The sequence below is a fragment of the Sciurus vulgaris genome (assembly GCF_902686455.1).
Source record: "Sciurus vulgaris genome assembly, chromosome: 11".
NCBI classification, from domain to species: Eukaryota; Metazoa; Chordata; class Mammalia; order Rodentia; family Sciuridae; genus Sciurus; species Sciurus vulgaris.
Window position 1 is genome coordinate 4,859,213 of NC_136472.1, and position 19,471 is coordinate 4,878,683.

The following is a 19,471-nucleotide window of genomic DNA, read 5'->3' on the forward strand; positions in this document are numbered from 1 at the left end:
GGACCAACAAAGGCTTGAGACTCTATGAAGACACGGGATGGTTACTTGAAGGTACCTAGGGCCAACAGAACATCATTCACTTGCTATCACGATCCAGCTGCCCCTTCTGGCAGTCCACCCTGTGGACTCTCCTGTGCTGATCAGACCATGTGGATGCAGAAAACTCAAGGACACATCTTAAAGAGCTGGCCCTCAGAATATGCCTCATATAGAGTAAGTGTCCTTTCTAAAACAGGACACACCATATAGGATACAGAATACCTGAGATTCCTTGTTCAGATGTGTGCTTGTTTCCTGTCAACATCTAATTTTGGGGGGGTAGCGGGATTGAACCCAGTGGTGCTTTACCAATGAAATACCTCCTCAGCCCTTAGGCTGGCCTTGAACCTGAGATCCTCAGCCTCCAATTCTTTGGGATTACAGCTGTGCACCATGGCACCCAGTAACATCTGAATATTTTGAAAGCTATAAAGCTTAATGTTTATTTTTAATGGCCAGAAATATTTCTGTCCCAAGGCTATCCTTCACAACTTCATGAACTAGTTTTAACAGGAAGGAAGTATGTTCTCTAATAAATAATGTCACTCTGCTCATGGGGTCAGTGTGTGCTCGGGTGGTGGGGAAGGGGCTGCCTAGGATGCAATCTCTTAGCAGGCATCAAAATCATCATTTCCTAGAAGCTTTTCCAATTCTCTATAGTGCATGGCCAGGAACACAGAATATTGGTGAAAATAAAACCTAACAGCCTTAAACTCATGTCAGAAAGTTGGCTGAGGTGAGGGGCAAAAGCTCGCACCCAGACACCCACCCCCTCCCCTCGCCTACACAGTGCAGTCAGCCTGAAGGTCAGGCCGGCGCTGGCTGGCTGGCTCCTCCAGGTGTCTGACCTCACCCACCTCTTCCCAGGAAAACTCTCTCAAGACTCAGGGCACATCTCCACTGCACACTGTCCTAGTACTCTCTCCACAGGCCATCGGGGTCCTCCTCATGGTCAGAAATGTCCACCTGACATCTACCACTGTGTACAGAGTGATAACCCAGAACGTGACCTGAGTCTGGGACTTCAGTGACACACCCTGAGCAGTTGTGCCTCACTCGGATGGTGGGCCTGGCTCTACACTTCAGGGCACTCCCAGCCAGCAACACAGTCTCAGGACTCCCATGACACCCATGTCTGCCTGGAGCAGCTCCCTGTGGGCGAGAGGAGTTCCCGTCCACCCCTGCAGGCCTGCCCGTGGGCAGCCAGAGGCCCAGGCCCTCCTGCGCCTGCTCACAGCTCCAGCCACAGCTGCCCTCAGTGCCCGCTGGTACGCACCCGCTGCAGCTCCTGGTTCTTCTCCTCCAGCTGCGCCTCCAGCTGCCGCAGCCTTTCTTCAATGTTGCCATGTCTCTCTTCAGCCTGTCAGAGACGCCGTGAGTGTCGCGCATGCCCCTCTGTGGGTGGCATGCTGTGTTCCACTGCGACGGCAGCAGCAAGCATGGCATGCTCGGTGGGGCCGGCCTCACGTGGAGGCGCACACCTGTGCACACTGTGCCCGTGGCCCTGCAGCTGCGAGTGCTAACTGTGCGGCGACCGGCCTCTGAGAGCTGTCCTGAAGCGAGCGTGCTGGCCACGCTCGTGCCCCCCCCAGTGCCTGGCCTCAGGACTGCGCCTTCCCCATCCTCAGCTGCTGGTGCGTCAGCACGTAAAGCAGAGAGCAGCAAGCACAGAGGGAGCAGGGCACGCGGTCTACCTTCCTAAGCCTGGAAGTGAGCTCCAGCACCTTAGCTTCCTCAGCAGCAGAGCTCCCAGAAGACAAAGGGTCAGACTACAAAGCCGACAAGGACAGGAAAGAAAGCAGGAAGAGAAGAGACCAAGAATTTAAAAGTGGATCACCACGGGGGGCCAGGTGGCCACAGCTGGGGCAGTACACCTACTTCATGGGACAGGCCTGCAAGCCTGGGCAGCACCCACCCGCCCCGAGGCTGCCTCAGCAGCAGGAGGCTGCATCTCTGTCCAAGGAACCCCTCTGCCCACCCCTCCCCAGGAGGTGACTACCTCCCAGTCAAGGCAAGCAGGACCCCTGCCAGGAGACAGAGGCCTGGCTGGTGCCTCCTGCCTGCAGTGCTTAGCACTCCCTGCCCCAGGAGGGCTGGGGGCTGGCAGGCGGGCAGGGAGGCCTCCCAGGGCCTGGGGAAGGCCTGATATCAGCACCCCTCATCACTGTGGCAGCCTCTTCCCCTGCCCGCTCCTCCCATGACCCCCTGAGAACCGAGGGCTGGAAGTATCCCTGCACACTCCTCGCCAAGAGCCGATCAGCAAATGGAGGGCTGCTACGCAAAACACTTTTTTTTGGGGGGTACTGGGGACTGAACCCAGGGGCACCTAACCACTGAGCACATCTCCAGTCTTCTTTATTTTTGAGTTTGAGACAGGGTCTTGCTACATTGGTTAGGGCCTAAGTTGCTGAGGCTGACCTCAGACTTGTGATCCTCCTGTCTCAGTTCCTGAGTTGCTGGGATTACCAGCACGCGCCACTGCATCCAGCAAATAAAAACAAAACAAAACAAAACAACCCCCCCCCCCAAAAAAAAAAACAAAAAACATTTTTAAAGATAGGCATGGGGGCTGGGATTGTGGCTCAGTGGTATAGTGCTTGCCTAGCACGTGTGAGGCACTGGATTTGATTCTCAGCACCACAAACAAACAAACAAATAAATAAATAAAGGTTCATCAACAACTAATAAAAAATATTTAAAAAAAAAAAAAAAAAAAAGACATGGTGGTCTGTGCCTATAGCTCCAGTTACTTGAGAGATCAGAGGATCATTTGAGACTAGGAGTTCAGGGCCAGCCTGGACAATAAATGAAACCCCATCTCAAAAACAAACACAAAAAACATACTTTTATTTCGAAAGAATAAATTAAAAAATTTGACAAGTTCAACCATCTTTAAGAGAATGGCTTTTTTCTACTTCTGACAAAAACTATCCTCTTTCATGGAAGTTTGTAGTCTATGTGGTATGTACCTGAAAGAATTGGAGGGAGGTTCAGGTGACAACAGAGGAGGACAGGTTTGACATTTAAAAGGCATCCCATCCAGACAAAGGGCACTGAAAGCAAACCTGAGCTACACACGCATCCAACTGCACTGACTGACAACCACAGTCCTGCCATGTGACCAGAGCCACCTGCACACCTTGGAGAGTGCCGCCACCCTCTGGGCCAGCTCTGCCTCCACTTCCGGAAGCGTCTCTGCCTTCCTGAGGGTCTGCTGCAGCTTCTGCTCTGCCAGCTCCAGGCGCTCCTGCAATTGCCGGTTTTTATCCTCCGTCTGTGGAAGAGGGCCAGCGTCAGAATGGGGGACGGCCTTGTCCCCCCATTGCTGCCAGACAGGACTGGCTGTCAGGAGGAGAGGCCTGCTCAGGCGGCTGGCTCAGCCCAGGCTGCTTTGGCTCTGCTCCTCAGGCTCCACCTCCAGGCACAAAACACCCCTGGACAACGTATTTGCTATTGTCTAAAGACACTGATTTTTTAAAACACAGGAAGATGCCTGACCCTAAGGAAAACAAGCTCCTCTAAGCGTCCCTCTCAGGGCCCGGTGAGGGAGCTTAGCGCCAGCCTTGCCGAGAGCAACCAGTCACACCTGGAGGAGCCCTCCCAGGCGGCGCCCCAGGCTCCCTGGGACTCTCAGCTGTTCTGAGTCAGACAAGCTGCTCAGGTTAGTTTCTAAAGGCACAGTTCTTTTTTAAACCCTAAACTCTAAAAACTAAAACACAGAACACATAACAAGAAATTTTTAAAAACATTTGAAAATTTTTAGTTTAGGCTGCTGAGCAGCTAACATTTGTGACACGTGCATGAAACCCTCAAAAATACATCACACTAGCATACTAGATGACAGCCTGCCTTCCAAAGTTGTCATCATCCATCGTACAATGTTAGTGTATATTATCCCAAAAATCCCTTTTAATGACTGCCTAATGTTTTATTTTTGGTCAAACAATGCACCCTATAAAATAACGGATATTTTATTCTCAAGAAGCCTAATCCAGGATTTTCTGGTTAGCTCTCAGTTCCCGGAGACTACAGAGAAACAGGAGTAAATAAGGTTTCCAAACCATGGGAGACACTGATTCTACCCACTTCACTTCTAAATCTGCTAGTGACCCTTGTTACCAGCTGGTAGCCACAGCCTTGAAGCTGTCCAACACTCTGCTCCTTTCCATACAAGATGAGGCTCACAAGCTCCAGATCAGCCCGTGATGGGTAGCAGAATCGAGCAGCTGTATGAGCGGCAGGAGCCTCAGCTACTGGTAGGCTGCCACGACCCTCACTCTTGAATGCAGTATTTTAAGAGCATAAATAATGACATTTGGACTTTACATTTTCAACAGGAAACTTAGGAGAAAGACCTTCTCCTTCATTAATGATTAAAGCAAGACAAAGGCCCATGGACCCATTACCTGCCGGTGCAGAGAGTCTTTGTTTGCGATTTCGTTTTCGAGCTTGTCGTTGAGGTCATGCACAGATGTGGCTTCACGCTGTGCAGCGAGGTAGCGTTTCTCAAGGGTAGTGATTCTCTCCTCCATGTCCTCCTTCTGGGCCATGGCCTACGTGAATGAGAAAGAACAGATGAATAAAACATCACTCATGAACACACGTAGGAGAGAAAAAACTGGACTGAATCCCAAATTCAATTCAAGTATTAAATCAGTATCCTCAAAACTAGATTAACTAAACTGATGAATGCCAATTTTCTCGAATGTGGTACCCAACCTCAAATATCATAAACATTTACCTATACAATCAGCTCAGACTGGTACTGCTTAATGCTCATTTCACCAAGCTAATCCTTTTCTAAATAATATTTTTAAACTGTGTGTAATAAAATATCCTAACACTGCAAGAACTCAAGAAGTTGAAGGAACCCACAGGAAGACGCAGCCTGTGTCTGCTGCAGGCACAGCGGCTCTTGCAGGACAGACATGGCCTCTTGGTGGAGAGAGCAGCCAGACACAAGCCTTGCTTCTCCAGCGGAAGCTGGATAAAACCTTGTATGATTACAGAATTCAACCATGCTGTCAAATGGAAATAGGTCGAAGACTAATTTAACTGGACACAGTCACCTGAAGTCTGTAGCAAAATGAATCCTACACACTGCCCAACACTGAGACCAGGACCACAAACTTCTGCTTACACAATACCTGTTTCCAGCCAACAAATTCACCGTCTTTAGGTTCTTCCCTATTTACTAAGTGACTAAGAGTAACAAAGTCTTAATATTTAAAAGATAGGTCTTGCCAGGCACAGTGGTGCATGCCTGTAATCCCAGCAATTTGGGAGGCTAAAGTAGGAGGATCTCAAGTTCCAGGTCAGTCTGGACAACTTAGCGAGAACGTATCTCAAAATAAAAATGAAAAGAACGGAATGGAGTAGAGAGCACCTGTGTTCAATTCCCAGTACCCAGTATGGACCAAAAATAAAAAATAAATAAAAAGATTTTAAAAGAATTTCACTATTTCTACCACATAATGTCATGCTGTGGCCAAAAGATAATCGAATCCAATAGATTACATATAATATGTGCAGATATTTTCCTTTGTTCTCAACTCTTCCATAGAATTGCTCACACTAAGCTGCCACACTGAGCCCGTTCTACACCCAAGCTGAAGGGTCAGGATGGTGGCCTGCAGGCACAAAGACCAGGTTAGGGAACGAAAGGCGGTGATGCACAGCGCATCGTCCTCATTTGACTTGACGACAGTGACTGGTTTCTCACAGGTGCACAGACACAAACGCTGATCAGAAATTAGTGCAAGTGCACGTATTTTACACGATGATCCCGACATAACCCAAGTGTGACCATGGTCTGACCTCCATCCTCCTGTGAAGGAGGGAAAGTGGGGACAGGAGGGAGCGGCCACAACACTCCCCTGCCAGTTGCAGACAATATCCACGCTGCAAGGGAACCAGCAGCAGCAGTGCCAGTACACACTGGCTGAGGGGGCTGGAAGAAAGCGGCCCAAGGAGGGACACAGGCCACAGCCTTGCGGCCGTGGAAGCCAGGAGTCCCACCCGCCCCGAAGGCTCCACTGCTGTTTCCAGCGCGACTCACTTCTCGGACATCTCGTTGCAGTTTCGTGTTCATCTCTTCAGACTTGATGAGATCCTTTCTAGCTGTGTCCAGATCCTCCTCCAGCTCTGCCACATGGCTGGACAGGGTGGCCAGGCGCTCCTTCATCTGGCTCTGCTCCCGCGACTGCTTGTCTATGACTTCCTGGAGCTCGATGACTTTAGCCAGGTCTTCCTCGTGGCTTGAGGAATCATCAGAAGATCTCTACAGAAAAACACACGCCCTTCTTGCCTGGCATGCTGTGAAATGAAATGCTTCACAAGCACAAGGCCAGTTTGGCAGTTTAGTGAGACCCTGCCTCAAAGTACAATGGAAAATAAAAATAAAAATGGCTAGGGGTGTAGCTTGAGGGAAGAGAAATCCAGGTTCAACCCCCAGTTCTGCTCAGCCAAAAAAATGAAGAGGAAAGGCCTATGCACCCTGCTGGACAGCGCAGCCCTCCCACACTCACGCCAGTGGTGCCGTGGCAACAGCTTCCCAGAAGCCCTGCGGGCTGCGTGGCCACAGCGAAGGAAGCGCAGGACTTGCCTTTCCATTGGTGCTCGGCGTGCTCTCCTGCTCACGGCTCACATCAAGCACTCCACCCGTCACCGCTTTCTTCTGATTATTCTGCTCCTTAAGAATCATCAGCTAAAACCAAAAAACTGAGTACATAAACAGAGCAACTTCGTGATAGAAGTAACAGGAGGAAAATGCCTTTGGAAAAGCACGACTCTCGACCACTCAACAGGGAGCCCAGAAGGCTCAGGAACAGAACCACACCACTGGACCCATGAGGACCAGAGATTCTGCAGTACGCCCAGTCCTTCCTGGATCCCAAGCTGCTGGTCCTCAGTCAGAATGGTAGATAAAAGCCAACACCTGCTGGACAGGCCTCACACTGCTCTTTAAACTGACAGACGAGACCCGACACTCGACTCTGGTGCAGCTCACCTCCTTGTGCGTGGCTCCCAGCTCTTCTTCCAGCAGACTGCACCTCTCCAGCGCCACTCGCAGTCGCTCCCTCACCTGGAACGAAAGCACGCTCCTGTGTGGACCCACACAAGCGTTCGTTTGTTCTCATGGTATAGTTACCCTAATATTAGTGGAATGCAGAAGAGTACCTTTTAAAGTCTGTCATTACTATTACTCTCAAGAAAACTTCCTGTTAATGGTTTTAAATTTTAAAATAAAAAATAAAAATGGCTGGGGATGTGGTTCAGTCGAAGAGAAATCCCAGTAAAATTCTGCCCCTAAATAAACAGCTCACTCAATTCTTAACAGCAAACCCACATACAGAATGAATCAGTGTTAAGGCATGTAAGCCAGCAAGCTCTTAGAAGTCAAGAAGCTACTTCGCCAAGATGGACAAGACCTGCCTAACAGCACGTGTGTGAACCCAGGATTGTCTGTCTGTGGCTAACGGTACCTTTTCATCCAGAGCTTTGTGGTGTTCAAATAAGGACTTCAGCGCTTTGAGCACTTCCACCTCGCTGGACACGCCTGCAGGGGACTGTGCCTGTCTCTTCACCACTGTCATCCTGAGAGAGCGCTCGTGCCTGGAGACCAGGCATTCCAGATGCTCCAACAGCAGCTGAGACAGAAGGCCAGAGAGACGTGAGGAAGTGCACTTGTCACAGGCGAGTCCTTTACAGCATCATGCTAAACAAGTCTGAATCCCTTCCATTCTGTGGGAAGCGAGAAACCCCTAGCTGTACTAAAGCATCATGGACTCTCACTGTACATTTCAAGCAACTTATAGTGCTGAACCGACTGAGCACTCTCCACCTAGCACAAGAAGTCTGAAACGAGCTTAAAGGCAGAGTGGATGGGCTGGTGGTTCTGGGACAGCGGAGCCAGTCCCAACATGGTTGCCAGAGGCGGACAGCAGCCAGACTCTGACCGACTCACCCTGGTGTTGTTTCTTTCTGCTTTCAGTTCAGCAATCTCTTCTTCCCTCTCCAGGAGCTGTTCCCTGCAGACATTGAGTTCTTTCGTGAGTGCTGCGAACTCCTAGAAAGCAGCCAGGAAAGGAAAGCACGAAGAGCACATCAGCCGACAGAAGGGCCCTGCTGGGGAGATTCCCATCACCTCCTCCATCAACGCCTCGCTGCACAGGCCCCACACGCAGGTCCATCTGGGAGGTGCGACAGTGACCAGGGTCCCTCATGGGTCAGAACCCGAGCCAGACCATCTGACTCCCTCCCCGTGCACGCGCACGGCAAGGGGCGGCACCGATGGGAGCCCACTCTTCAGCGTCCACAGAGGACCCAAGTCCGTTCTGAACTGTGATCCTGGGATGGAGCAGACACTTTCAAATGACCTGCAGAAATGTGACCTAGAGGAAAACAGGCCAGCAAGGCCACCCTCCCCTCCTGCTTCCTCCTGTCTATGCTGGCTGTGCCCTGGGAAGATGACAGGGGTCTGGAGACGCCCCTGGGGAGCTTCATGGTAGCCCAGGGAAGTCTCTCAGTCTGAATGATCTCAAAGTCAACTGCAAAAACTGACTTTTCACAAGTGCTACTAAGGCACTTCTGCCAGAGAGGGGTCTAAGAAGACTGGGAGAGCGTGAGTGAGCACCCAGAGCGCTGGGCTACAGAAGGCAGGGCATCCGCACCCTGCGATGCTCTGGGCTGGCCCTCACACTGCCACACTGGACACTCCATGGACGCTTAGACAAGCTGAGCCCAAAGACAGGAACTCACACTCTTCTGCCAATCTTCTAATGGGGCAAAATGGCTAAAACCAAGTAATGTCAACTGCCAACGTCTCTTGAGGTGTGCCCAAGGCGCAAAGTGCCTGCCCTTCAGAGTGACAAGTCTAAGGAGTGCCCCTGGGAGCCAGTGTAAGTAGGCGGTGCTCCAGTGCACTCCCGGGACCCCTCCCACAGGAGCCTGCTACCCCTGGGAGGCTGCTGCTACCCGCTGGCAACAGACACTGTTGGAGTCACAGTGAGAGCGGAAACACGCTTCCTGAGGGACAAGGAGATGCAGCACTGCCGCCATCAGCAAGGAAAAGAGGACGCTCACACACTGTCCTGAATACTACTTCAGGAGGAGCAAACAGGGTGGGGCCTGAAGGATACCTGTGAGCATTTTCAAGAGTGTGGCAAGCCAGTGGCCATTTTAATTTACTTAATTTCTCTTCAAAACCAACACTTCTGCAAGAACCATGACTGCCGGCGGTCTGCTCCTAGCCTGGCAGGAGGAAGAGCTCTGGAGTCCGCTCCACAGCAGAACTGGAAAAGATGATAAAAGGGACTCCTCTAATCCTGGAAAAGGCTCCAACAATACCAGCAAAAGGTGCGGGGCGGGGGAGGGGGTGTTACTCAAGAAACGTACGAAAAGTCCGGCAAGGAAGACAGAGTCTGGCCCCTGAACCAGGCCGCCTGCTACCATCCACTCCCAGCTCAGAGAAGCAGGCTCCCCCAGACTGAGGCGGCCAACACCGCAGGGCCCACTCCTCTGAGGCTCAAGGCCTGGCGCAGACCCCGACATCTTCAGAGGCCCACGGGCAGCACTCGCTTTGGGGACAGGAAGCAGCCCAGCAGCCTGCGTCTCCGTGTGCCCCACGGTGCACCCCTCCCTGGGTGCAGGGATCTCTGCCGTAGGTGCCAACGCTGTCCTGTGGGAAGCTCTCTGACGGGCAGCTCCTCCGGCTCCCAGTCAGACCACGCAGCCTACCACCACTGCAGACACGACTGCTCCTCAACAGGGTCTTGCACAAGAAAAGATTCTTTTGGTGGCAGGTGAAAGAAAACTAGCCTGTGTAGGCTTAAATCAAAAGGCAATTACTTAAAAATCCTGACCATCGAGTCGAAGGACAGAGCTGGCTCTGGGCCCGCCTGAACTCAAGACCTCGAGTGTTTATCACTCTGTGTCCGCTTGGGCTGCAGGCTGGGTCGACTCTGTGAAGTCACTGCTCACTCTCAGATCCTGCCTCTGACTAAGTCTAGACGGTCTGTCATCCGGTTCATCTGGTCACCATCTTGCTCACTAGATGTCAAGTTGGTTTGTGCCTACCTTCCTGCTCAGCCCTTTTCTGTTTCTGCTGGACACCTTCTTGTTTGTTCAGGTATGTCCGCTTGTCTCTTCAAGTATCACAAGCAGACTGACTCTGGCGGTTTCTGTCACTCTCCACCAGCTTCAGATGGCGCGAACGCAAGCTCTGAAGGAGGCGGCCCCGTGAGGAGTCCTTGTGCGCTGCCCTCGAGCTCTGCGCAGTGTGGCTGCAGAACGGCCCTGCTGAGGCTCAGGCGGCGGGTGTTCCTCGTCTCCCTAGTTGTCCCAGCCACTCTCAACTACTAAGGAAAGGGAAAACAGCCTACGAGAGAGTGGGTGCCCAGAAACAGGCGTGCGCTGCTCCCGATTCTGAGCTGGACGTCTGAGAGCCTCGTGCTGGCAGATCAGTGTCTGGTGAGGCCTAACTGACAACTTTTTCCGTGTCCTCACGTGGTGGAAAGGTCCTCCCCGGAGCCCTCTGGGGTCCCTTTCACAGGGTATTCACCCCCTCAGGACGATTCCACCCTCAAGGCCTAATCACCTCCAAAGGCCTCACCTGCCAACAATGTGACTTCTAAGGGACACAGCACTAGCCTTCTGTGGTTGCTGCCCTCTACAACTTCCCAGGCCTTAGTCCAAACTAAGTGTTCCATGGTAATGAGCTTCTGTCACAGGACCACAGCATAGTGTGACTCTCCACCCTCCCTAGAAAGTCCTGGTGTGTCTATAGTGGGGAGTGGCCCTCGCTGGGGAAACCTCAAGTACCCCAACTCTGAAAACCAAGTCTTGATTCAGTTCCAACCCCACGGAGCCCCTTCAACCCTGCCCCCTCCTACCCCAAGAACCCAAGGTCCGTCAGCACTGCCTGCCTGGGCCTTGTGGAGTCTGGCCACCTCCCACTGCCCATGGAGGTTTCTGGTTGTTTCTGCACTAGAGGGTCTTCGCCTTACCTGGGGCCTGGCTGGAGCGTGGCTAGCTTGCCCATCTAAATGTTACCTGGTTACTACTGTGTGTGGAATCAAGGTATGTCAACCAAAGCACAAGTTTACGCCTCCTTCTTGGTTGGAAGTCACAATTCATTCAAGGAAGCTTCAAACCTAGCCTACACCAGCCACTGGGCTGCCAGGACAGGGTGTGCCCACTCCGAGAGGCACTCTACAGGATAGATGACACACTGGCAAGAACCTATGGGAAGGGCAATCAGAGGGAGAGGTGCTGACTCAGGAGCTGTCACGACAGAGGTGGGTGTGTTTATCAGGCTTGCTGAAGGAATGGCCCTGAGCTGAGGCTGGACAGCCACCTGGAGAGTGACTCTCAGGAAAGCATGACCAGCAGGTCGGCAGGAAGAGCCTGCTGCTGGGGCTCGGGCTGGGTGTGGGGACCGGTGGGAGGGCTTGCTGGTAAGGCCCTGTACACAGTCAGGAGGCGTGGAGGCAGTAGGAGTTGCCTTCTCTACAGACCCAGGCCTCTGAACGGAGTGGGCCAGACGACCAAGGCGTGGGCTAGCACCCAGTGTGCAGGAGCGGCAGCGCCACTGGGCAGCAGAGGTGAGGAAGAGCGAGCGCCCTGGCCCAAGTCCAGGGAAGAGGAGGTCTGAACTGAGCTCAGCAGCAGGAGAGGGGCTGAGGGGAGAGTTCTCAAAATAAGTACATCACCCGACACCTGCCAGCTGCACTGAGAAGCCTTCCTCACAGCTGGTGGCCCTATCAAAAGAAGGTGTGGTCCCCACACCTGGTTCCTCGGGGAAGCCGGCATTAACCTTGCTCTGTAAATCATCACGGCTCGGAAGGTAGGCGATTTGAGGGTCAAGGGCTGGACAGGCTAATATCGAAGACCATCAACAACTCCACTGGGATTGTCGGTGAGTGCTCCCAGGAGATGGTTACCTGTCGCGCACAGCACTGGCACGTCAAGTCAGCAGAACTCACTGAGAGCGGGATGGGGGGGTGCTGAAGTGGAGGCCAACAGTGCCCAGGCCACAACAGCAGCTTGGTGAGGGGAGGCAACATGCTGGCAGGACTGAGCACACCAGAGAGGAGCGAGGACACGGCACGTGCAGAGGACTCCCCACAGGCCTGGGCAGTAAGGGTGGGGGTAGGCAAGGGTGCCGGGAGGGGATGTAGGGCCAGGGAAGATCTTTGGGAAGACAAGGCAGACGTCTGCGTGTGGATGGCGAGGGCTCAGGTGGGGGGAAGGGCAGAGTGGGGGCTCCGAGTGGGTACATGCAGGGGCCGGGAGTGGAGACCCGGCGTTTCTGGGGGCACAAGCCCCACAGAGAGCAGGGAAGAAGGTGGGCAACGAGGGCTGGAGTCCCTTCCAGACTCCCACTCGCTAGGAGAGCAGGTGGACATCACAGGCCTGCGTCTGGGGAGGGGAGGAAGAGGTCTGAGACTACATCGGAGGGGACGGCAGGACGCCCGGGGAGAAGGCAGGACCGCCAGCCTGCGCAAGGGGCAAGGATGAGAGGCACAGGAAGGGCCAGGGCTGGGATGGCACAGCCGACGATGGGAACTCAGGCGGCAAGAAGAAAGGGGGCACTGCAGTGCGGTGGCAGTGTCCAGAAGGGCCGGCCCAGCTTTGTTTCAAAGTCTGCACGCGTGACCACCACTGTCTCGGACACACACCCAGTCCAGGCACAGCAGGAGGACCTGAAGCGGGGACAGCGCTGGGGCGGGGCTCCCCTGCCCCACCACAACCCCTCCGCTCCCCAGGGGCTCTCATCCCCAGAACAGTCCTAGCTTTCCTCCAGTTTCCCAAGCTTTCTTCATGCGCCCATTGGCTTTAGATTTTCCCTTGAAATCACAAGAGCTGTACCTGATCCCTCTTGCTCTGGATAATACAGCACTCCAATGGAGCCAAGAGTCAAGACAACTCCAGGGCATGCTGCTCTGGCTGTGGTAGGAAACCCATTACAGCATTTGATAGTCATTTTACTCAAGGAAAAACCTTTTTCTTTGCTCAAAAGAATTCAGTAGCTAAAAATGCATCAAAGCAATTTAAACTTAGTAGTTGAGATAAACACTAGGCAGGAAATTCCAAAGTTTAGGATTCCAAAAGCATGTTCCTATGCATACTGTGCTTAAATCACTACTGCAGGAAAAACAGCTATGAACCTCAAGAGTGTGTAACCAACAACCCACTTTATTACTGTACAGGGATCGAAATGAAAAATGTCAATTAAAACCATGATATATGCCAAGCAGACCATCAGTCTAACATGATGCTATATTTACTATTATTTTCTGTAATTAAAGTTTCAAGGTTTTTTGTGGGGGTACCAGGGATTGAACTCAGGGCACTCGGCCACTGAGCTGATTCCCCAGCCCTATTTATTTAGAGACAGGGTCTCACTGAGTTGCTTGGCGCCTCGCTGTTGCTGAGGCTGGCTTTGAACTCACAATCCTCCTCCCTCAGCCTCTAGTCACTGGGATTACAGGTGTGCACCACCGCACCCAGCACAAGTATTTTCTCAAACTGAACAGATGTAATAACAACTAGGATTCTTCATTTATAAATCTAAAACTGAGCAATACAAATTTGTGTTGCCATTTGACATTATCTGGGGTCAAGAGAAATAACACTAACCACTAACATTGGTTCAAGAGTCTAGTTTCATATGATTCTTGAAAATGTTAGTATTTATCATTCTAGTTAGGAGGTTCAGTGCTGGATAATGGGTGCGAATTACATAAGCCCCATATTACTGATCAGATCCACAAGCAGACCAATGTTAAATCAAGTCCCATGGATGACGTGACATTTATCTCCAAAGGCGAAATCCTCCCCCCTGTCCTTTCAGTGGCTTCCAGGTGTTCGTATGGGAGAGAGGCAACAGCGACTCACCATCCACTTCCTCTTGTGGACCTCTGCTCCTCCTGTTCTCTCCCAGGGTCACAACATGGGACATTTCTAATCTATCTGTAACCTCATTTCAGTTCTGATTGCTTTTCATTATCACACTAACCTACTCAAACAGGAAGAAAACATCACTGGCTGGAATATTATTCAGCCACGAAAACGGAAACTCTGGCAGGCTATTATTCTATCTAGTGAATGCACACTCACTACACACCCAGCATGTTCACACACATGGAGTTAAAGCCTTGTGCACAACAGTGTTGTACACCCCTGTTTTGGTTAAAAGCAAATGCACACTTGTGTGTATCTTAGGGATGTACAGAGATGAAACGCAGAGATGCAGGCCAAACTGCTAACACGGTTACCCTGTAGCTAAGGAAGGAGACTGGGAGATAATTTATAACCCTTTATTATCTAATTTCTAAACATGTAAGAACAATAATGAAAGTCCTCCTTTCTCTTTTTCTTTCTAAACAAGACTGACTTTAGGAACTGTCCACATGGACACACAACTTGTTCAGAAAAAAACCCATCCTCAGCCCTGGGCCCCAGGCCCTTCTCTTGCTCCCTCCCCCACTTCTGCAGTCTGCTGCAGCTTCTGCTGCTCCCTGTGTGGGACCTCTGACCAACAGCCACCTCGCTCACCTAACTGGCCTTCGAGAGAGCAAGAGAGCTGTGGAATGCATCTCCTACCTGCCAGTTTCCTGCCCCTGCACTGATAAAATGCGGGTGGCTCTGGGCTCCCCAAGAGCGCTGCTCAGATCTCGGAGGGCTCCTCGCTGGTTCCTGCCTTGACGCCAACTCCAGCTGCTCACCCACACTGGCTGTCCAACCCCACTGTAAGGGAAGGACTGCCGACCCTGCCCCATGTGTGGTAACCACGTGCTTTCCACAGCCCTCCTGCACCAGCCCCATACCCCCTCAGTCCACCATGAAGTTGCCTAACTTACCCGGCCTCCATCCTTCTTCCCAACATTTGTCCTCTACACCCTCTGAAACAAACCAGACGCTGTGACTTCCTGCTCAGAATCCTCGGGAAGTTTCCACTGCCCTTAGAGTCAAGTTCAAAGCCCCTGACATTGTCTATCCCTGATGAGAAGAGCGCACACCTGTGAAGCACTTGCACAGATCAGTTCACCAAATTCACATGACTCCAAGAGGGGACTGAGGGACACAAGGAGTCCCCAGTGCACAGAACAGCCGCGTCAGGGCAGTGCTGAAGGGCAGCCCTCCACATGGCCCCCTGCCTCCCTCTCATCACTGGGCCTCACACGTGGCACATCTGTCAAGGACATCCACAGCCCCCTCGGCGCGGTTTCTGTCCCTCTGCGGTCCTTGCATACCTTCAGTGGCAGTGGTGAGCCACCTTCCCCGTAGCCAGCAGCCTAGGGTGTGCCAGCAACACCTGTGAGACCGCGAAGGCCCCAGGGAAGGGGGGCTCCCAGAAGAGCACTCCTGGGCACGCAGGCCTCAGCAGCAGGCTCAGCCCGCCCAGGGACGGGTGCCCCAAGTGGGACACAGGCCCCTGCCTCGCCCTCCCCATCAGCGAGCGTTTCTGGGGTTGGACTTCCCAGGTAAGTCACTATTCTTGCCTGTATGGAAACAGCTGACCTCCATGACCTCATTACCCCATGAGCCCTCCCAGAGGCCAGAGGCTCACTGGTGGGGACACACCCTTGGATGGAGTCACTTTAAAGCCTTCACAGGTTAATTCTGTTCTTCACAGAAGCATTTTCCTTCAACAAAAGCGTTCCAACAGCGCACAGCCAGTGTCCTGCTCCTGTCAGTCTAGGGGCCACTTTCTGGACTTCCAGACAGCCCTTGTCCTGCCTCATCTTGGCTAGCAGGTCTTCTAGGATGGCCTGTCTTCCTGGTGCTCCTGCTGCCTCAAGCTCACAACTGTTCACAGGGGTGAAAGAACCCAGCGCCTCTGAGGTCCGTGTGCCAGCCTCTCTCCTTCACCTGTGGGTGGAGGGCTACCCACACTTGGCCCCAGGCCTCGGCCACCTTCCAGAACTGGTTCAGTATTGGCTACATGTGGAGTCCACCGAGGCCCAAAGCAATTTGAATTTACTGTCAAAAACTGAAATTTCAGGCTGGGGTTGTAGCTCAGTGGTAGAGCATGTGCCTGGCATTTGTGAGGCACTGAGTTCAATTCTCAGCATCGCATACAAATAAATAAAACAAAGGTGCACCAACAACTAGAATATATATGTACATTTTTTAAAAACCGAATTTTCATTTGGAGCCGGAAAAGGTTTCAAAGCCTGGATGTTTTCAAGGGCAGGCTGGGGCTTCTGGCCCGTCGACTGAGGAGGCAGGTTCCCACTCCCACAGCCCTGCTCCAGGCTGCCCAAGAGCCTCCATCAGACATGTGGCAAGCCCACTGAAGTGGCACTGCCAATGGGCAGCCACACAGGGTCAGAGCCGCAGGGTCAGCCCCAGAGCAGGGAGCCAGTTACTTCACAGGAACTGAGAGGCTGATGTGAACACTTACTGCCAGTACTCAAAGTTCCCATCACTCAGGTTCCTAAGACAAAATGACCATGCTGCCTCTATTATTTATGTTTCTTTGACAAAAACATCACCATCTTCACCATTTCAAAACACACAGCTTGGCAGTCTCTAGCACACCCAAGGTCCACCTCAAGGACACCTCTGTCCACCTCAAGGCTCATCACCAAGGCCACACCTGCTGCCTCTGCTTCCGCCCATCTGACTGCCCTGGCCTTCCAGAAAGGGGCCACTTTGTGCAGCGCCCTCATTCCTGGTCCTCTGCAAGGCTGTCCTCTCGGGCAAGATGGCAGTGTCTTCATGGGAGCTAAGTTGGCTTCCCGTGCTCTTTCTGCTAAAGAGCAAATCCAACTGGTTTTGGTTGTTCCAGAATTCCAGTCCTTAAAAATAATATGTATGTTTCAAAATAACCTGAAATGTTAGCATAAATATGTATTTCATTTTCTAGAATTCAAGTGTAAAATATCTGTGAAAAAGTCACATGAAAAAATAATTTGATTTTTTAAAACAGTCTAGAGGAGAGGGAGATTGAACCAATGAAATAACAAAATTAAGACACAATATTATGTACAGTAATATCCAGTTTATATTTAGATTACCTTTCAAACTTCCCAATAAAGCAAGTTTGTGCTTTTGGCATTGCTGATGCTTACAAAGTATAAACTACTTTCATTCTCAAACACTTCATTTCATAGGTCTATGCATGTGCTGAGAAGTCAATGAATCATAAAGAAGCCATCTTTAAAGCATGAAATGAGAAACAGCCAATGGAAACTCATCGTCTGAAGCCGTGGTCAGGAACCGGGCACAGCGAGACTTCTACAGGGATGCTCTGGCCTAGTGAGCTCTAAGAAACCAACATCAGGAGACAGAGAAAGGAACTTGGGGCAGAGTTTGTTTTTAAATTAAAAAAAAAGACTAACTTTTAAAAACTGTTATTAAATTTCCAGCCCCACTCGCTCTGCACGGCGGGTAACTGGAGTTCTGGGTGGGCTCTTGTCACACAGCGCTGAGTACACATGAAGGCAGAGAAGGCAGGTAACTGAGGATGCCACAATGCCCGCTCCTGCGCAGCTGCAGAGCACACCACCCAAGGCCAGGCCATTGCTTTTCACACGCTGTGACAGACACTGACACTCCCGCCTCCAAGTTTCTGAGCTCACACAGAACAACCTGGCCCACGTCAGTGAGCACATGCCAGCTTTGTCTACAGGGGAAGCCGCAGACTCTCTGGGTGGAAGGGCATTCACGATTCTACTACACCACTGAATTAGTCCCAGGGCCAGGCGCCCTGGAAACACTGCTTTCTTTGCAACCTGACCGTCCCAGGGTGTTACTGAGTTCTACAGTCCACCTTCCTTTTTGGATCTGTCTTCCATTTCCTGCTGCCTGTCACACAGGGGTCTCCAAAATCTCTGTGTGCGTTACACTGCATGGGAGCCTGCACGCCAGGTGGCAGTAGTTCAGGGACAGCGAGTTTTCTGAGGCTGTCACTCCCCTGACCCAGTCACAGCCAAGGGAATTAGCTGAGCTGACTTCACCGGAAATGAGGACAATGTCATTTTCTCCATTTTCTCCAGTGGCAGTCCACAGTGGACGGTCCACAGTATGCGTGGTCCCAGCCTCCTCACTGATGACATCCCAGTGACTGGCCTGTTTGCGCTTAAACCCACCCCTGTCCACAGGACAGCCACCTCACTTTGTTCCCAGGGTTTTCTGGAACGGCCCTGACCACCCTCTTAATCCCAAGCACTCACTTCCAGGAGGTACAAACATCTGCCTGACGCCTTCCAGTGTAGCTGTGCCCACATGCTGACATGGTAAGCACATCACCAGGGACAAGTCTCCTTTTGTTTATTTTATACTGCAATTAGGGCACCGTATTGATTTTCTTAAAATCATGCGTTTAGGAAGGCTTCTTGAATGACATTTCATGATAACAAAGAACATAATTTAAAATAGTATAAATCGAGGCACTGGATTCTCTAGAAATGGACCTGCTGGCTGAATTTTCAATGTTCCTAATGATGTAAATTAAATTGCAATAAATGAATATTAGTTTTACTGTTTTAATGATTTCCTACACATTTTTAATTTATGGTACAAGAGCTTTTTTATTTTGATTTTAAAGGTCAGTATTTCCCAATGGATGATTAAGATGACTTTCCACCAGGTCAGCCTCAAGGTCATTTTGACAGCCCAGCAGTATTACCTTTTTTTTTTCCGGGGGGGGGGGGGTGCAAGAGCTTGAATCCAGGGGCGCTTAACCACTGAGCTATATCCCCAGCCTTGTTTATTTTTTATTTAGAGACCAGGTCTCACTAGGTTGCTGAGGCTGGCTTCAGACCTATGATCCTCCTCCTCAGCCTCCCAAGCCACTGGGATTACAGGCATGCATCAACGCCCAAGCTTACCTTATTACTTTTTAAACATAAAAATTATCTGGAAAAAAATGCATTTATTTCATTCAACTTTCCACACAAAGCACCTCCTGCAGATGAAAGGTTCAGGCACCTGAGACATCAGATGTCCACACAATTTCTCTCCATTTAAAATTTTTGCCTTTTTAAACCTCCCTGTAGCAATAAAGGAGATATTAAAGTATTATTATATAAGTAAAATAACCATAAACCTATGAATAGTTAGTTTGATATTAAAACTAATTTTACTTAAACATTACATATATACTACCTAAGCCCACATACAAAACAATTTTGAGTAAGAAGCAATTCTCTTACTTTATTATGAAAACAACTACCAAAAAAGCTTTTAGCCACTTTAATATATACATTTAGAAATGCAGCTTGAACAGTCGACACTAACTCAGACTCAGCCTTGAATGCTAACACAAACGGGCAGCTGGATCGACAGATAAAGCTGTTTGTCCCAGTGGCATGCTAAGTTACTGCATGTACCACCCTATGCTCTTCCTGGGGGCAGGAGTGCTGGGGATAGAACCCAGGGGCTCTGGCATGCCAGGCAGTGTCCTACCCCACACACTGAA

General features: G+C 51.1%; 1 protein-coding gene across 11 annotated transcripts in view; it reads right to left on the minus strand.

Annotated features, from left to right (window-relative positions):
- PPFIA1 (PTPRF interacting protein alpha 1) overlaps positions 1-19,471 on the minus strand; it is an 87,704-nt gene that overhangs the window by 44,513 nt on the left and 23,720 nt on the right. For 6 of the 11 annotated variants that reach the window (XR_013757825.1, XM_079104914.1, XM_079104916.1 and 3 more), the window contains exons 3-11: positions 8,006-8,107; positions 7,524-7,688; positions 7,049-7,123; positions 6,644-6,745; positions 6,098-6,319; positions 4,446-4,592; positions 3,179-3,313; positions 1,734-1,808; positions 1,316-1,399 (exon numbers count right to left, since the gene is read on the minus strand). Coding sequence is in view for 10 of the 11 variants with exons in the window: in XM_079104914.1 (XP_078961040.1) it covers positions 1,316-1,399; positions 1,734-1,808; positions 3,179-3,313; positions 4,446-4,592; positions 6,098-6,319; positions 6,644-6,745; positions 7,049-7,123; positions 7,524-7,688; positions 8,006-8,107 (1,107 nt within the window). In the remaining variant the exon portion in view is untranslated. The remainder of the gene's footprint in view (positions 1-1,315; positions 1,400-1,733; positions 1,809-3,178; positions 3,314-4,445; positions 4,593-6,097; positions 6,320-6,643; positions 6,746-7,048; positions 7,124-7,523; positions 7,689-8,005; positions 8,108-19,471) is intronic. The other 5 variants (XM_079104913.1, XM_079104917.1, XM_079104920.1 and 2 more) reach the window with 1 other exon arrangement.